The 15,251-nt window shown below is 40.8% G+C and overlaps 1 protein-coding gene across 1 annotated transcript in view; it reads right to left on the bottom strand.

Annotated features, from left to right (window-relative positions):
• Window positions 1-382: 382 nt before the first annotated feature.
• LOC145392141 (uncharacterized) overlaps window positions 383-15,251 on the bottom strand; it is a 79,296-nt gene continuing 64,427 nt past the window's right edge. Inside the window, exons 22-33 of the mRNA XM_080266592.1 lie at window positions 12,438-12,554; window positions 10,938-11,127; window positions 9,626-9,756; window positions 9,207-9,419; window positions 8,414-8,542; window positions 7,985-8,117; window positions 6,850-6,962; window positions 5,558-5,738; window positions 4,988-5,064; window positions 3,831-3,899; window positions 3,192-3,347; window positions 383-2,826 (exon numbers count right to left, since the gene is read on the bottom strand). Coding sequence (XP_080122718.1) covers window positions 1,931-2,826; window positions 3,192-3,347; window positions 3,831-3,899; window positions 4,988-5,064; window positions 5,558-5,738; window positions 6,850-6,962; window positions 7,985-8,117; window positions 8,414-8,542; window positions 9,207-9,419; window positions 9,626-9,756; window positions 10,938-11,127; window positions 12,438-12,554 — 2,405 coding nt within the window. The 3' untranslated portion in view covers window positions 383-1,930. The remainder of the gene's footprint in view (window positions 2,827-3,191; window positions 3,348-3,830; window positions 3,900-4,987; window positions 5,065-5,557; window positions 5,739-6,849; window positions 6,963-7,984; window positions 8,118-8,413; window positions 8,543-9,206; window positions 9,420-9,625; window positions 9,757-10,937; window positions 11,128-12,437; window positions 12,555-15,251) is intronic.

Here is a 15,251-nt window from a genome sequence, read left to right as displayed (position 1 = left end):
AGGTGTGGTACCTGATATGGGAGGACAGGGTGACATGGAGGCAATCCATTTGTGGCCACCCCCTCTGAAATCTGGGATCTGACTGTAAATAGACTGTGGTGTTGATGTGGATATGCTGGAAAATGGGATGGTTTAGCCATATGGAGAGAATGGAGACAAAAAGAATGGCCTGCAAGTGTAATGTACATGAATTATTGTGCATAAAGATAGAAAGGAGGAGGAGAAGGGGAAGACTGAGAATGAAGTGGAGGAATGGGGTGGAATGCCATTTGAATGAAGGACGTGGAGGAGACAGCTGGATAACAGAAAACAGGATGAGAATGGCAGCAACTTGTACCACCCTCTTCAAGTTTAAAGCCTGACTATAGACCATCAACAAGAACTTTATTCCATCTGATACTTTGGAGATGGAATAAAATACATCCATTTTTACAGAAACTTTATTTTAGGAAATATGAACATTCAAAACCCACACAAAATTACCCAATACCCCATGATGCTCAAGACTAATCTACAGTCCATCCCTACCTGGAGGTTTATGATGTACCGTATCCTGCTTAAAAGGATGCTTGATGTGAAACAAATTTAAGTGACATGTTTTTTATCCACAACTTGGGGATTAAAAGCACACAGGAAAAAAAAAAAATCCTCTAAAAACAACTTTGAAATGAGACAGAATGATCTTTAAGTGAAAAATAAGTGCCACATCACCAGGGAACATGATAATACTGTACTTTTGACTGATGACTTAGAGGTTAAAAAAAAAAAAATCTTTATATACTGTATACATTTTAAGGGTTAACAGAAAAAAAAAATCAAATTCAGAGTGATTTTCCTGAGTAACTTCCTGTGAAAAATATATAGGTGTAAACTGATTGGCCACTTAACACTGAAACCACTAAGCGGAATACCTTAAAATAAAAACAAACTACATTTTCAGGAAGCATTCTTTAAACAGAACATTGTTTCCTTCAAATAGCTCACTGGATGGTGACTGTACTATATCCTAAATCCCTGCCATCTCTCACAAACTACTGGACTCTGATTTGAACTGTAATTTTAAAATATACTGTACTACACACTCATGACCACAAACCAAACCAAAATACTTGTAAGGCACCACTCTTAATTACTGTATTCTTATAAATAACACTCCTTAACTCTCTCAACATAAGGATATGCTTTTCATTTCCTTCTAGTTAATGTCAGATGAGTTGATTCAGTCTAAGAGAACCTTTCATGTAATGAAGTTGGTGAAGACTTAATCCAGTCCCTATGGGTCTAGCTCCAAAGCTGCATAAAATAATCAAGAGGGAGCAAGATTAAAATAAAATAAAAGTACAGTATTTTTTAAAAAGCCTTTCACTAAAATGAGATTGTTTACAATTTGTCCTTGCTATCTCAAGACAGTTTTAATCTGCTTCAAAGAGTTAACATTAACAAGGCAAAAATATGGAAAAAGATGAACATGAGTGGCACCATGTTAAGGTTTTACTGCACCAAACATGAATGCATTTTAGGAAATACATAAAACAAAAAAATGTAATAGTTCATGGAATTGTAACTCCTTGCATTCGATAGCATATTTTTAATCTTATTCTTCCTACCCCCAGAAGATTTTATTGAAACAGAAGAATTTCTCACACAGAAGAGGTTGATGCAGGCTATATCTAACCTCTCCTGTTTGAAGTTTATCTCCTTGAACTACATAAAACTGTCTGAAGATCACGCAAACATAATGAAAACATGTCACCAATGTGAAAGGATGAACAGCATTTTCAGTTTATCTACCTCCTCCAATCTGAAAAGTTTCTCCTTAATTAAACATAATTGTCTGAAAATCACAAGAATACAGTACTGTATAATGAAAAGCATATCATCAGTGTGAAGGAGAGGACCACATTTTCAGTATGCAAAATGAACTTACATTTTATCCTATAAATGGATTGCCTGGGTTATTAGGATCACACTTGCATACCTCACAGCCTGTCTGCTGATCAATATACCTGATGATGCCGCAATCCATTGGACATGGAGCTCTCCCGTCGGGTCCCTGGGGGCAGTCGGCTCGTGGCACTGGGGGATGAGGTGGGCCCCAGGGGGTGGAGTGATCATTGGGATCACACTCACACACCTCGCACCCCGTCTCTTCGTCAAAGCGAATAATTATCCCACAGTCCATTGGGCATGGAGGCTTTCCCTCGTGGTCTTTGGGGCAGTTATCATTTCTTACTTGAAGAGGTCCAAAGGGACTTCCTGGATTGTTTGGGTCACACACGCATTCCTCACAGCCGGTCTCTTCATTTATGATTACGGTGACAGCACAGTCAGCGGGACACGGGGGTCGTCCCATGGGGTCCTTGCGGGGGCAGATTTGAGGAGGAGGGTCCCAAGGGGTACGTGGATTACTGGGATCACATTTGCATACTTCACACCCTGTGACATCATCTGTATATCTGATGACGGCACAGTCCATGGGGCACGGTGCTCTCCCTGTATGATCCTTGGGACAGTCAGCCGATCTTCCCTGTGCAACTTGACCAGTGGATGGAATACAGTCACAAACATCACACCCAGTTGAGTTATCCACAGTAATTTGCACTGCACAGTCAGTTGGACATTGTGGCATACCAAATGCATCATACTGGCAGTCACAATTGCATATTTGGCAGCCAGTGTGGAGGTCTAGGTCTGGCTTGCAGTTTGAGGCACAGGTGATGACTGGGCAGGAGAAGATAGTGGCAGCACAAGAACAGGTTGGGCAGCCAGTGGAAACATCGGCAATAATCTGGCATTCACTGGGGCACTCGGGAGGAGATTCACACACTGCCAGGGAGAATTATAGAAAAGATCAGGGATACAAAAGCATCGTGGGAGATTCACAGACTGCCAAGGAGGAATAAAGAAAGGGTTAGGGGTACATGGGCAGGTAGGGCAGCCACTGTAAAAATCAGTAGTAATGTGGCACTCAGTGTGGCATTAGGAAAATGTAAAGAAGGATTATAGTATGATAAGTACAGACAATGTAAGAGGATAAGCTTTTTGAAAGAACAGAAATACTGCATTGTTTTGTGCAGTAATAGACAATCAGTCCTATAAATACACAGACATAAACACAACAGCATTTCCTTCCTGACACATTCTACCAACCTGTCCATAAAAACTCACTCATTAACCATGAGCTGACTTACCTACAGTTTTCTGTTCAGCAAGCTCACACGACCTGTGCTGAACACAGGTGAGGGAGGGCGGGGTAATGCACCGACAGGTCAATTCGCACGCTGTTGTTGGTACACTTGCTCCAACAGGTACCTCCACATCTCCCAAGGAACACGTTGGGACATCAGCTGTTGCAAATATTAAGTTAGGTTGGCACTGGTTAGGTTACATTAGCTCTGGTCACAGTTACTATCCTTGCCTTTTAGCAGTCTGGTAACATTTGACAAGAGTTTCAAAGCACAGACCTATCAGCCTCTGCATTATCTTCTTTTTCTTGCATTCTCGTATCCTTATGCTTTCACTGCTTTTAACAGGTATATCCCTTTTTTGTCTTTACTGTGGTTTGCACAAAGGGATGTATTTTCTCTGGATAAGGAAACTTTCTTATACTTCTTACCAGCTTATTTTCCATGTGTATTTGGTGCATGACTATATTCTTGTATGTTTTTTATGCAGTCTGTTAAGATATAAAAATGACAAAAGTACAGTATATACAGGAGAATGGTAAGGTGTATACAAAATACACAATTAAAGAAGAGGTGCTACAAAGTTTCTAAGCTGGACACAGTATGGCTGTATGTCATCTAGCAAGCATGGTCACACTGCCTCACCTGCAGCACCTCCTATAGTAGCCTGTGCTTGTTGATCCACTGGTGCACTTTCAATGCGACTGTCTCCAGCTGTGGAAGGAAAAGCAGATAACCACTACCATATGAGTGGAAAATGAACATCATCATCATCATCATCCAATCCTACATTGCCCCATGAGGAGTGTAGGAGCCCGGGGCTAGGCAGTTGGTCCCGACATTTAAGATGAGAGTGACCAGCCTCACTCATCCCTGAGTGGCATTATATGAGCAATCAACCCCAACCACTCCTTAGATATAAACCTTCACCGGCTCAATTAGATTGGAGCACAATAATTGCCCACTAAACCACCAGGCGCCAAAATTTGGTTATATGGTTACCACCCAGCGTAGTAAATGATTTCCTGGTGCACAGGAAACCATTTGGCTTGTCAGTCAGTGTAGAGTCACCCACAGGCTGAAGAAAGTGGAAAGAATGAAGGAAAGAAAGACAGAAGAGGGAGTGTAAAGTCACCCGTAGGCAGAAGGACAAGGAAAGAATGAACATACATATTATTATAAATCTGTTTATCTATCCACAGTCAGATGCCTTTATCCAAGACAGGATGGCCATTAACAAATTACCTCCACATCACTCCATCGTCTGTGATCAGCCTACTTTCCTTCAATTTCACACACTCCTCTCTCATATACTTCTCAACCCAATATCTTCATCTCATCCTCCCCTCATCCACCTCACACACACACATACACTCTCCTAGTCTGTTTTTCATTTTCCATTCTCTCCACAATGCCAAACCCAGCACCTAATTCATGCCAATACTGAGACTTTACTGTATGCTATGATGCTCAAGAGAAAAGTATAACTTGACTTAAGATCCAGTATGCAATAATAAAAATAGTATCATATTATAACAGCCATAACAACAATACTGCAGTAGTAGTAGTAATAATAATAATAATAATAATAATAATAATAATAATAATAATAATAATAATCCATCCATCCATCATCCAATCCTACGTTGCCCCATGAGGAGCGTATAATAATAATAATAGTAATAACAGATGATGAATGAAATGAAAATAATAATATACAATTATTATGGCACAGACTGGTGATCGAATCAACTTTTCCCAATACCCACAACACCAAAACTCGAGTCCACTGCTTTACTCACGGCAAATCCAGTCAATGGGACAGCACTTGTCCTCGAAGAAAATGGGGGTGCAGCCAGATGCGTACCGTGAAGAGAACCTGCAATATCACACGTGAGCCATTAGTAAAAGTATCTCTCTGTCTAGCATTTGGTTTCTTTTTCTTTGAAAACAAAAAAATTTAACAATAATAATGAAATAAAGAAAAAAAAGAAAAGAAGACAGAAATCCCATTGTATGGAAAAATCTGTATATTTTTGGTATTGCCCCCAAGGTGTCCCATGAAACATATCCCAATATTTATGGGGCGATTCATAAGCTAATTTTGAGTAACAAATGCTCCATCTTCAGGAGTACAATTCTCAAACATTATGGAGATAAAAAATCATGATGCTCTTGGGTTAATCATGAAGGAGACCATTTTCACCCATATGGTCATCAGTAACCGTAGGACTGTAATGGTTGAGAAATGTCCCATGTTGATAAAGCATTTCTCACTCAAAATCAGTACAAGAATAACATCCTGAAGTCTGGCATTTGTTTCATGGGATGCCCTGTATAAAGAAGGCTTTCTAAATAGATTCCACACTAGCCTGAAATCCCAGCCACAGTCTATATCACCACAACCAGGTCCGTAGGGTCCAGTGAAGCCCGGCTGACACACACACTTGCGGCATGGATGGTCATCAAAATAGATGCGGTCACCTTCCTGGTATGTCTTGTTGTTGTACGTACACACTGCTGCACGTGGTTCAAGTTCCAACTCTGGGTCAACTGTGAGGATATAAGGTATTCTGTTATGATACCGCACTACAGATCAGAGGATGTATACAAGATACATTCCTAAAGATGAGGTGCTCATAAGACTCTTGTTACCTCCACTAGATTTTATTACTCTTTTAGGAGACACCTTGAACTGAAGGGGTTGATGTAGGTTGTATCTAATCCCTCTAATTCAGAAAGTCCATTCTATAATGAATATAATGGTCTGGAAACAACAGTATAAAGTAGCTACAGTACAGAGTATATCACTGGATGGAAAGGTTAATTAAACCAAAATATGACTAAGAAAATAAGAGAAATGTGTTGACAATGGCCATGAATTGCTTATGGTGTAGTTGGTTTGATTTACCTTGATGGTACTGATCCAGTCTGATAATTTGACTCTGAAACTGTGGTTGAGTGGAAGTCAACAAGCCTTATTTAAGAGATAGAAATTAATCTCCTTGGTTACATGCCAAACTGATCTTCCAGTCTGACTACATCTGGCCATCTAATCACCCAGAAGGGAATAGGGACTTATGTAATGTTAAAGTGCATTAATCAAATCAAATCTTCAATCTGACTCCGCTTGGTCATCAACTACAGTGAAAGGGGTTAGCAATCTTCATCAGGTTGGAAAAATGCACTTTAAAACTTCAGTAACAGTCAATCCTTTATTACCCACTTTGAGGAGTAGGGACCCAAGGACAGGGTACAGGCAGCAACTATAGTTCAGTATATTTAAGGGAAGATGATCAGCCTACTGTACTTTCCCTCGTGGCGTTATATGATTGAAAAGCCTCTAGCCACCTCTTGGGTATCAAACATAAGCAAGGCAGTCACTCCAACTATAGTTCTTTCACTTAAACTTGGCCTAGATTTTCAGCCTTTCATAGCTTACTTCACATACCTTAGTGGCAGAAAAAGACAGTGACACAGCTGTACATCCAAGCCACAGCAACTCTTCATGACTAACACCATACTCTACTCTACTATTAATCTCTTGCTATATCTCTGTGTTCAAGATGGAGAGATGGAAATTTTAGGACAAGTCAGAGTAAAATAACTGTATGACACTCTAACCATATGACCAATAGGAGCCAAGTACTAGACGTTAACTCACCACACTCCTGATCCACCTCACAGCAGAGATCTAACTTGTAGATAAGGCGACACCCAGGGTGCACGGGATTGAAGAGGCTCGGACATTCTACATTGGCACATCGCACCTGAGGCCTGAAACACACAGTCATCCTCATCATTGTCATCATCATTACCATCACTGTCATCATTACCATCATCATTATCATCTTCCTTATCAAATTCTCCAGTCCCCTCCATTAGCTGCTTCAATACATGTGACCTACCAGTTCACTCATAAGCAGTAAATATTCTTCAGTAATACATGAACTTTCTTTATATTTACATTTAGAGATCACTGAACATACTAGCAGGTGTAAGACTTTTCCCTCTGATGGCAACACGAACCACCGAAATGCATAATCAACACAGTAATTATAGGGTTATATAACTCTAACACAGACAGTAAAACAAACTAAGTCAGGGTAGAAAAACAGAGGCGAATGTTGTGCATTACGTGGTTTGAGGAAGCGTTACTGTGCTTGTATGACTAAAGAGTCAGGACTCTGTTTTGTTCCTTAGTGTCTGGACCCAAATTTGTCTTTGCTGAGTCTGAGCATCACCAGGCTGAAGAAAGGCAGCAGGAACAACTAATCCCATATTACTTCCTTTGAGGTGTAAAGGCATGAGGTTATGATACCTTAAACTTGTATATTTAACCCTTTCAGTCATGTAACATCTTTATAAATCTATTCTTCCTACCAACTGACAATTTTATTTGGCTTAGGACAGGCATCCTGCAATAATGGGGTTAATGAAGATTCCATTTATCTCCTCCTGTTCAAACAGTCCATCCTCTGATGAATAAAGTAACTCTGAGATTTTTAACAAAATGAAAAATGAGAAATACAGTACATCACCAGACTGAAGGGTTAAAACCCGACGACCAGTTAATTGGCATTATGTGAAAAAAAAAAAAAGAAAAAAAAAAATCATTCATTACTTCATCATCTAATCCATTGTTGCCATAAGAGAAGCATTGGAGCCCAGGGTTAGGCAAGTGGGTTCTGACATTTAAGATGAGAGTGACCAGCCTCATTCATCCCTAAGTAGCATTACGTGAGGAAAAAAAAAAAAAAATCACTGGGTACAAAAGTCCAGGTGGAAGATCAACTCACGGTGCATTGGGTACGAAGGCTCGAGCACATGTGCATGATGCTGAACACGGCTCCTCCACAGGTACCATGTCTCCAAGGTTGTAATCCTTCCCCTTGTAGTGGCACTGGCTATGGTCCACACTGTCACGTGGAGCTGAGGCCAGGGAGAGAGTTATCATCATTAGCATAAGTGTTAGTGTCATCACTGTCAGTATCACTGTCATTAATATTGTATTATTGTTATCACTGTCATCATCACTGTCACTATCAACACCATCATCACTGTCATTTTCATCATGAATTACTGTCATTATGATCACTATCATCATCATCATCATTATCATCACCTTCATTATCATTACTATTCCTGTCAATATCAGCATCCCCATTACCACCACCATCAACATTACTACAGTCTTTATCATCGCCACCACAGTCATTCAAACTTACGACAAGTGAAAGATGACGGGCAACATTCATCTCGGTACACTGGTAGACACTGTTGAGCCAGGTAGTGACCCCAGCGCTCCCAAGGACAACTATGACGCTCACACTCGCTACCAACACTCACTGCAGAGCCTGAGGGAAGGACATTTGATTTAAGAGCATTGAAAATAAATAAATATGAGTTTGAAGGTGCAGGGAGGCAAGGTAGGCCAAGAAGATGGACTGATCCTACCAAAGTTGAATAAAATTGTCTGGAGGTACCAAGAACAAAATAAAAAATATCATTACACCATTTTTACTCAAACTTTGCCTAAAACTGCCCTATTCTCATCTTGAATGCCGACTTACGACAGTTATCAACACTATATATGATGCTAGTCATGAAGTGCCAATTAATGGATGTAGTGCTGTAGTCCTGTCTTATTCTGCCACTGAACTCGGCAAAATAGGCACCCAAAGGATGAAAATCTGGGGCAGGATAAGGTTATAAAAAAAAAAAAATAAATGGGTGGGGTTAGTAGACCTCTCAACTAGGTCTGCCAACTCCAAAGCCACAGATATAACTAAACTGGCTTTCAAAAACTGCTAGAATGTCACTAATTGCAAATACTGTATCTCCAGAAAATTGCTAGGGAAGGGCTTTAATCACAGGGTTAGCATTAAAACTTTGTAGAAATCTATAGAAAACTGTTAGCTCTCTTGCCATTAGTTGTTAAAAATTGCCACTAGATGGAGGCTAGTATCTCTGGAACTAGTGGAAAAAACACTAAAACTGGCAACACTACTCTCAACCCACCATGCTCCTCTGCTGTCCTGGTTGGCAGACTTTCACCACACACACTCAGACACTCCTCCTCCGTCTCAAACCTGTTGTTGTTGCCCTGACAGCCTCCATACAGGAACTCTATGCATCTTCCAGTGGAGGGCTGAAAGGCGTAGCGGGCAAAGTTGCCGAAACACGGACCCGCCTCTGGAGTTTTGTAGCAGTGGTCGCGGTTTTGTGGTGAAGCTGTAAAGTCAGAGGGACATAGTTAGGTACTGTACTCCTAGTGTTTATGTGAGGGGTATCATTAAGTTAATATGATGATGACAATGACAATGATGATGATGATGATGATGATGATGATGATGATGATGATGATGATGATGATGATGATACTGATAATGATGATAGTGATGATGATGATGATGATAAACACAAATAAGGATGCAAACCTGCAACTTGCGCAATGGTCCTGGCGGCCTTGGGTCTTGGGCATGCCTTCTCACATTCTTCCTGGGTGTTGTACAGGTTCGCCGTACCACCACACCCACCATACACTATCTCTCGACAACCACCACTTGATCTGAACATTGATGGAAATTAACAATACTAGTTATATATGATAAAGGAGAAAACCTATCTATCTATCTATCTGTCTATCTATCAAACCATCTGCCTATTTATCTGCCTATCTATCTAGCTATCTATACCCTGATGCCTTAATCCAGAGGTTGGGGAATGAGTGGGGGGGAAGTGACCATAAAAAGACTACTTCCATGTCATCCTGTGTTCCACCATCAGGTTACACTTGGAGCCTCCATTTCACACCGCATCCACATTCAAATGTCTCTCTATCCATCCCTCCACCTCATCCTCAGTCTCCCTCTCCCCCTCATTAACATATGCCCTCCGAGTCATTCTCCCATTCTTTCCACATAGCCAAATCATCTCACAGAACTTCTCCTTAACAGTTTCCAGCATATCCACCACACCACAATGTTCCTGAGCTTGCTTGTTTGTCTGTTTCTCCATGTTAAACAAATACTAAACAGACCAATTCTTAGATGGTGCACATAGGAAGTTCAACATTAAGATTCAAAGTATAACTGATCTAAAGTATTTAAAGTTTCATGTGCTAAAGAAGACTAATAAAATGCTCCGGCTATTAATCCTTTCAATATGGTGATTTTTCTTTTATTATATTTTGTCTGTCTGTATGAAGATTATTTTATTCATTTTTTTTTAACAGGAGAGCTTAGACAGAGCTTCCATTAATCCTTCCACTACTATAGCACTCTCCTGAGTTGAACCAATGATCTGGATGTAGCAAGAATAAAATAAAAAGATATCACGGTAATGAACAGGCTGTTGTTATTTTTGTCATTATACCAGGCTCATCTGGACATAAACCCTTCCCCTTCAGTCCACCATGTTTCTTTTGGGGAACAGGGAGGATGCTGAGAGATATCTGAACAACTGGACTGTACTGTAGAGCTTTCACCTAAACATGGCCCACCTTTTTTTCTTTTTGCAGCTTATTTCATGGAGACAGGTGGCAAAAATAGGCAATGCTATGGTTACCCATCCTTTCCACAGCACTTCTTCATGACTAGCATCATATTGTAGTGATATTCTATTGTTACAGCTCAGCATTCATGACAGAGGGACAACAATTTTAGGCCAAGTTAGAGGAAAAGGAGTATTAGTGAAGCCACTGTGTGAAGGCATCCCTCTCCAGCACTTACAGAAACATGATGACTCAACTGTTCAAATGTCCACTTGCGGAAGAAGCCTGTGCACTGAATGTCAGACTGTTCAGTGGGAGGGAGTGAGCACTGTGTGGGCAGATCTGGTGTGGGACAAAGGTGCTTTGTGCACACCTCATGGCCATTGGTGCATTGACACAGGTTACAGTCAGACCGCCATGTCGCCCTTTCCTCACATACACTTTGACCTGAAGATGGAGATATTATTTGTTTATTGTCATTTATCATCATCATCATCATCATCATTATCATCCCTTCCTGGCACACACTCTGAAATGGAGACAGAGATGTGACCTGTTCATTCTAATCCATTGTCGTCATCATCATCATCATCATCATCATCATCATCATCATCTGCCACGCTGACTCTTCCTTACACAAACTCCACCCTGAAGAAAAATATACAAACAATGTATTCTTTATTTCTATCATCATTTTGGTTTTAAGTCTGCTTTCTATGCAACAAAGAAAGAGGTAATATGATAAAGGGAGAACTAAGTAAGAGCACCATCAGATAAATGAGCCACACTGTCATTCACTCACCATTCAAGCCCCAGAATCCTGACTTTCACCGCACATGCACAACCATATTCATGTATATCACTTTGGCATTTTTTTTTACACTTCACATTATTTATCAGATTGAATTACAGTAATCTGACATGTTACAAATGGGGGAGCTCCATTTTTGCTTAGAAAATAAAAGATGTAAAAAAGGAAAGCACCAGCTTTTTTTTGCTTTGAAAACCAGAAGTTGTAAGTAGGGAAGCACTAACTCTTACTAAGAAAAATAAAAGATGTAAATAATGGAACAGGTTGTTGGGGGTGCTCACCATCCACTCACTTGATGTGGTGCTGCTTTCGGGTGCCTGCCCTTTTCTTTCTTCCTTCCTTCTTTTCATCCTTCCTCTTCTGTCTTTCTTTCCTTCATTCTCTCCTCTTCCTTCTGTCTACTGGTGACTCGACACTAAGTGACAAGCCAGATGGTTTCCTGTACACCAGGAAACCATTACACTGGGTGGTAACCATATACCCAAATTATGGTGCCTGGTGGTTTAATGGGCTATTATGGCTCTCCAATCATATTGAGCCAGCGCAGGATTATATCCAAGGAGCAGTTGAGGTTTATTGTTCATGTAATGCCACTCAGGAATGAGTGAGGCTGGTCACTTTCATCTTAAATGTCAGGATCAACTTGGCTGGCCCTGGGTTCCTACACTCCTCATGAGGCAACACTGGATTACATGATGAGTGAGTGAATGAATAAAGGGGAAACACAATGTTTTGCTTAGAAAAATAAAACATATTAAAAGGAGACCATCAACTCATGCTTAGGAAAAGAGATGTAAACAGGGAAACACCAGTTTCTTCATTGAAAAATATAAGACATCACTATGGAAAGATCCAGCATCAAGTTTTGCTCTGAAAAATAAAAGCATCACTGAGTTAGAACATATATAAATAAAACACACAACAGGCACAACACAAGCTTACTTACCAGGAACGGGACACTGCTTCTTTGTGCACACCGCCAGCCCGTTGATACATTGGCACCAGTTGCAATCTTGCTTCCACTGTGAAGCACCAATACACTCTGGTTCATCTGTTTTATAACCTGCAGAAGAAAAAAAGTAAGTGGTGATCCTGACAATCCCTGAGTGCAGCAGGGCCCAACACTAAGCTAACTGTTGTACTGATCACTTAAGTCACTGAACCTGGGGATGTTGTTTTTATTATATTCCCCCATCTCCTGATGGTTTTATTCAAATAAGGGACATACTTTCTGAACTGGAGGGATCAGATACAGCCTTAATTAAATGCCACCAACATGAAAGGCCATTCCTATGTTGAATAAACTCATCTGGTGGAGGCAAAATATACTAAAACAAATGTTACTCAGATCCAAAGGGTTATGCAAGGTCATATTGAAGGACTATCTGTGCTATGATACTGAGATGCCACAGGTAAGTGTGTTGTGGTGTGTGGGGCTACATTAAAGTGCGGGCAGAGGCCACTCTTTGTTGCAAAAAGCAAATAAAAATGAAACCTTGATGTACCAATGTTTAACAAGAGAGTAAATGTACTGTGGTGTCGGGGGCTGCAGTACAGCGACAGCAGAGTGCACTGTTTGTTAGAAAATGCGAATAAAAATGAGACATATCAATGCTTAACAGGTGAGTAAGTGTGGTGTGGTGTCAGGGGCTGCATTACACTAAGGACATAGTAAGCTGTGTGTTAGAAAATGTAAACACCTGAGGGTTTACTGTACCAAAGTCTAGTCTAGTAGGTGAGTAAAGTAAACTCTCAATTATCCATCACCACAATATCCGGTAATCATAAGGGTAATCATAGGAAAAGTGTAATAGGAAAAGTGTATGGTAGGATACTTATTGACAGAGTTAGGGAAATAACAGAGGAATTAGTTGGAGATGAACAGAGAGGCTTTAGGAAGGGAAGAGGTTGTGTAGAACAGATATTCATTCTTAGGTCTTTAGTGGAAAAGTTTCTAAAGAAGGGAAAGAAGTTGTATGCGGCCTTCATGGATTTGGAGAAAGCATATGACAGGGTGGATAGATAAGGATTGTGGAAAGTATTAAGAATATATGGAGAAGATGGAAAGCTGAATGCTGTGAAGAGTAGTTATGATGGTGCTAAGGCTGCAGTGCGTGTGGATGGTGAACTGAGTGAATTTTTCTCTTTGAAGGTTGGGTTGAAACAGGGATGTGTCATGTCTCCATGGCTGTTCAATCTGTGCATGGATAGGGTAATAAAAGAGATACAAGGTAGGACAATGGATGCTGGAGTGGCCCTAGTGAGAGAGGGTAGTGTTTGGAAACTCCCTGTACTGTTGTTTGCAGATGATACTGTGTTGTTAAGTGAAGACGAAGGGGAGCTGCAAGGCTTGGTGGATGAGTTTGGGAGAGTGTGTAAGAAACGGAATCTAAAGGTGAATGTAGGGAAGAGTAAAGTGATGGTCTTTGAGAGAGGTGAAGTCAGTGAATGTACAGTGAGGTTGGATGGTGAGGAAATGGAAAATGTGAGTACGTTTAAGTACTTGGGGAGTGTGATGAGTAAGGATGAAAGTTTGGAGGGTGAAGTGCTTGAAAGGGTACAGCAAAGAAGAAAAGTTGCTGGTTGCTTGAAAGCAGTGATAAGAAACAGGGAAGTGAGCATGGAAGTGAAAAAGCTACTACATGACAGTATTGTGATACCAACTCTAATGTATGGATTTCAAGCTTGGACGTTGTTGCAAGGACACAAGTCAAGAGTGAGAGCAGTGGAAATGAGTTATTTAAGAGGAGCCTGTGGAGTCACATGGAGAGACAGGGTGACAAATGAGGATATAAAGGAGCATTGTGGTGTGGATGTGGATGTGATAGGAAGTGTTAGGAGGAACACACTGTGGTGGTTTGTCCATGTGGAGAGGATGGAGGGTGAGAGACTGATAAGGAGAGTGTATGTGAGTGAGGTGGAGGGGGGGAGAGGGACAGGGAGACCAAGGATGAGATGGAGGGATGGAGTGGAGAGGTATATGAGAGAGGGGTATATGAGTTGGGAGCAGGGCAGTGAAATGATGGAATGGCGGGGGACAGGGTGACGTGGAGGCGATCTGTTTGTGGCCACCCGGTGTGGGATTGAGGCATCTGGCAATAGATAGATAGACAGACAATATCCGGCCCAACACAATATCCGGCACTGCTGACTCAGCTCTATTAAAGCAATATTGGGTGATTTTATGCAATATCCGGTGCCAAAACGGGACATAATCAGTGGTTCTATGCAATATTCGGCATCGCTGTGTATCAGCTGGCCCATAAATGGTAGCCAACCGGCACTGTATTACTGTATTATATCATTATTGTGTTTTAAGGTCAATTTTCATTTTTTACTCACTGGAATATTTTTTAGGACAGAGCAGGGGTGTTAAACTCATGGCCCGCAGGCCAAATGTGGCCCTCGGGATGGTCATAAGTGGCCCGCATGATGACAATAAGATTTATCCATCCATGAAACTATAACTTATGAATGAAAATATAACATTGCTAAGAGAGAAAATTCATAAATTACCTTTTATTCATAATGGTTATACTGTTATTTGATTTCAATTAAAACTGCTAGAAATATTGCTTTTCTTTTGGGGGGGAGGGAACTTTTTGCAAATACCAGTAAATATCACGAATCCGTTTAAAACCAAAGACGTAGCTGTTGCTGGTATCTGGAGGCATGAGCTGCCAGGCCCAAACGTTTTAATTGTCACGAATGACATGGAGAAATGGTGTATGCCAGCACTACACTGATTAAACCTCTAGCG

The sequence above is a fragment of the Coenobita brevimanus genome, chromosome 21, assembly GCF_032717465.1.
Source record: "Coenobita brevimanus isolate Jiangsu-jjx chromosome 21, ASM3271746v2, whole genome shotgun sequence".
NCBI lineage: Eukaryota > Metazoa > Arthropoda > Malacostraca > Decapoda > Coenobitidae > Coenobita > Coenobita brevimanus.
The sequence above is the reverse complement of the archived record's forward strand: the minus strand, read 5'-3'. Positions and strand labels throughout refer to the sequence as shown.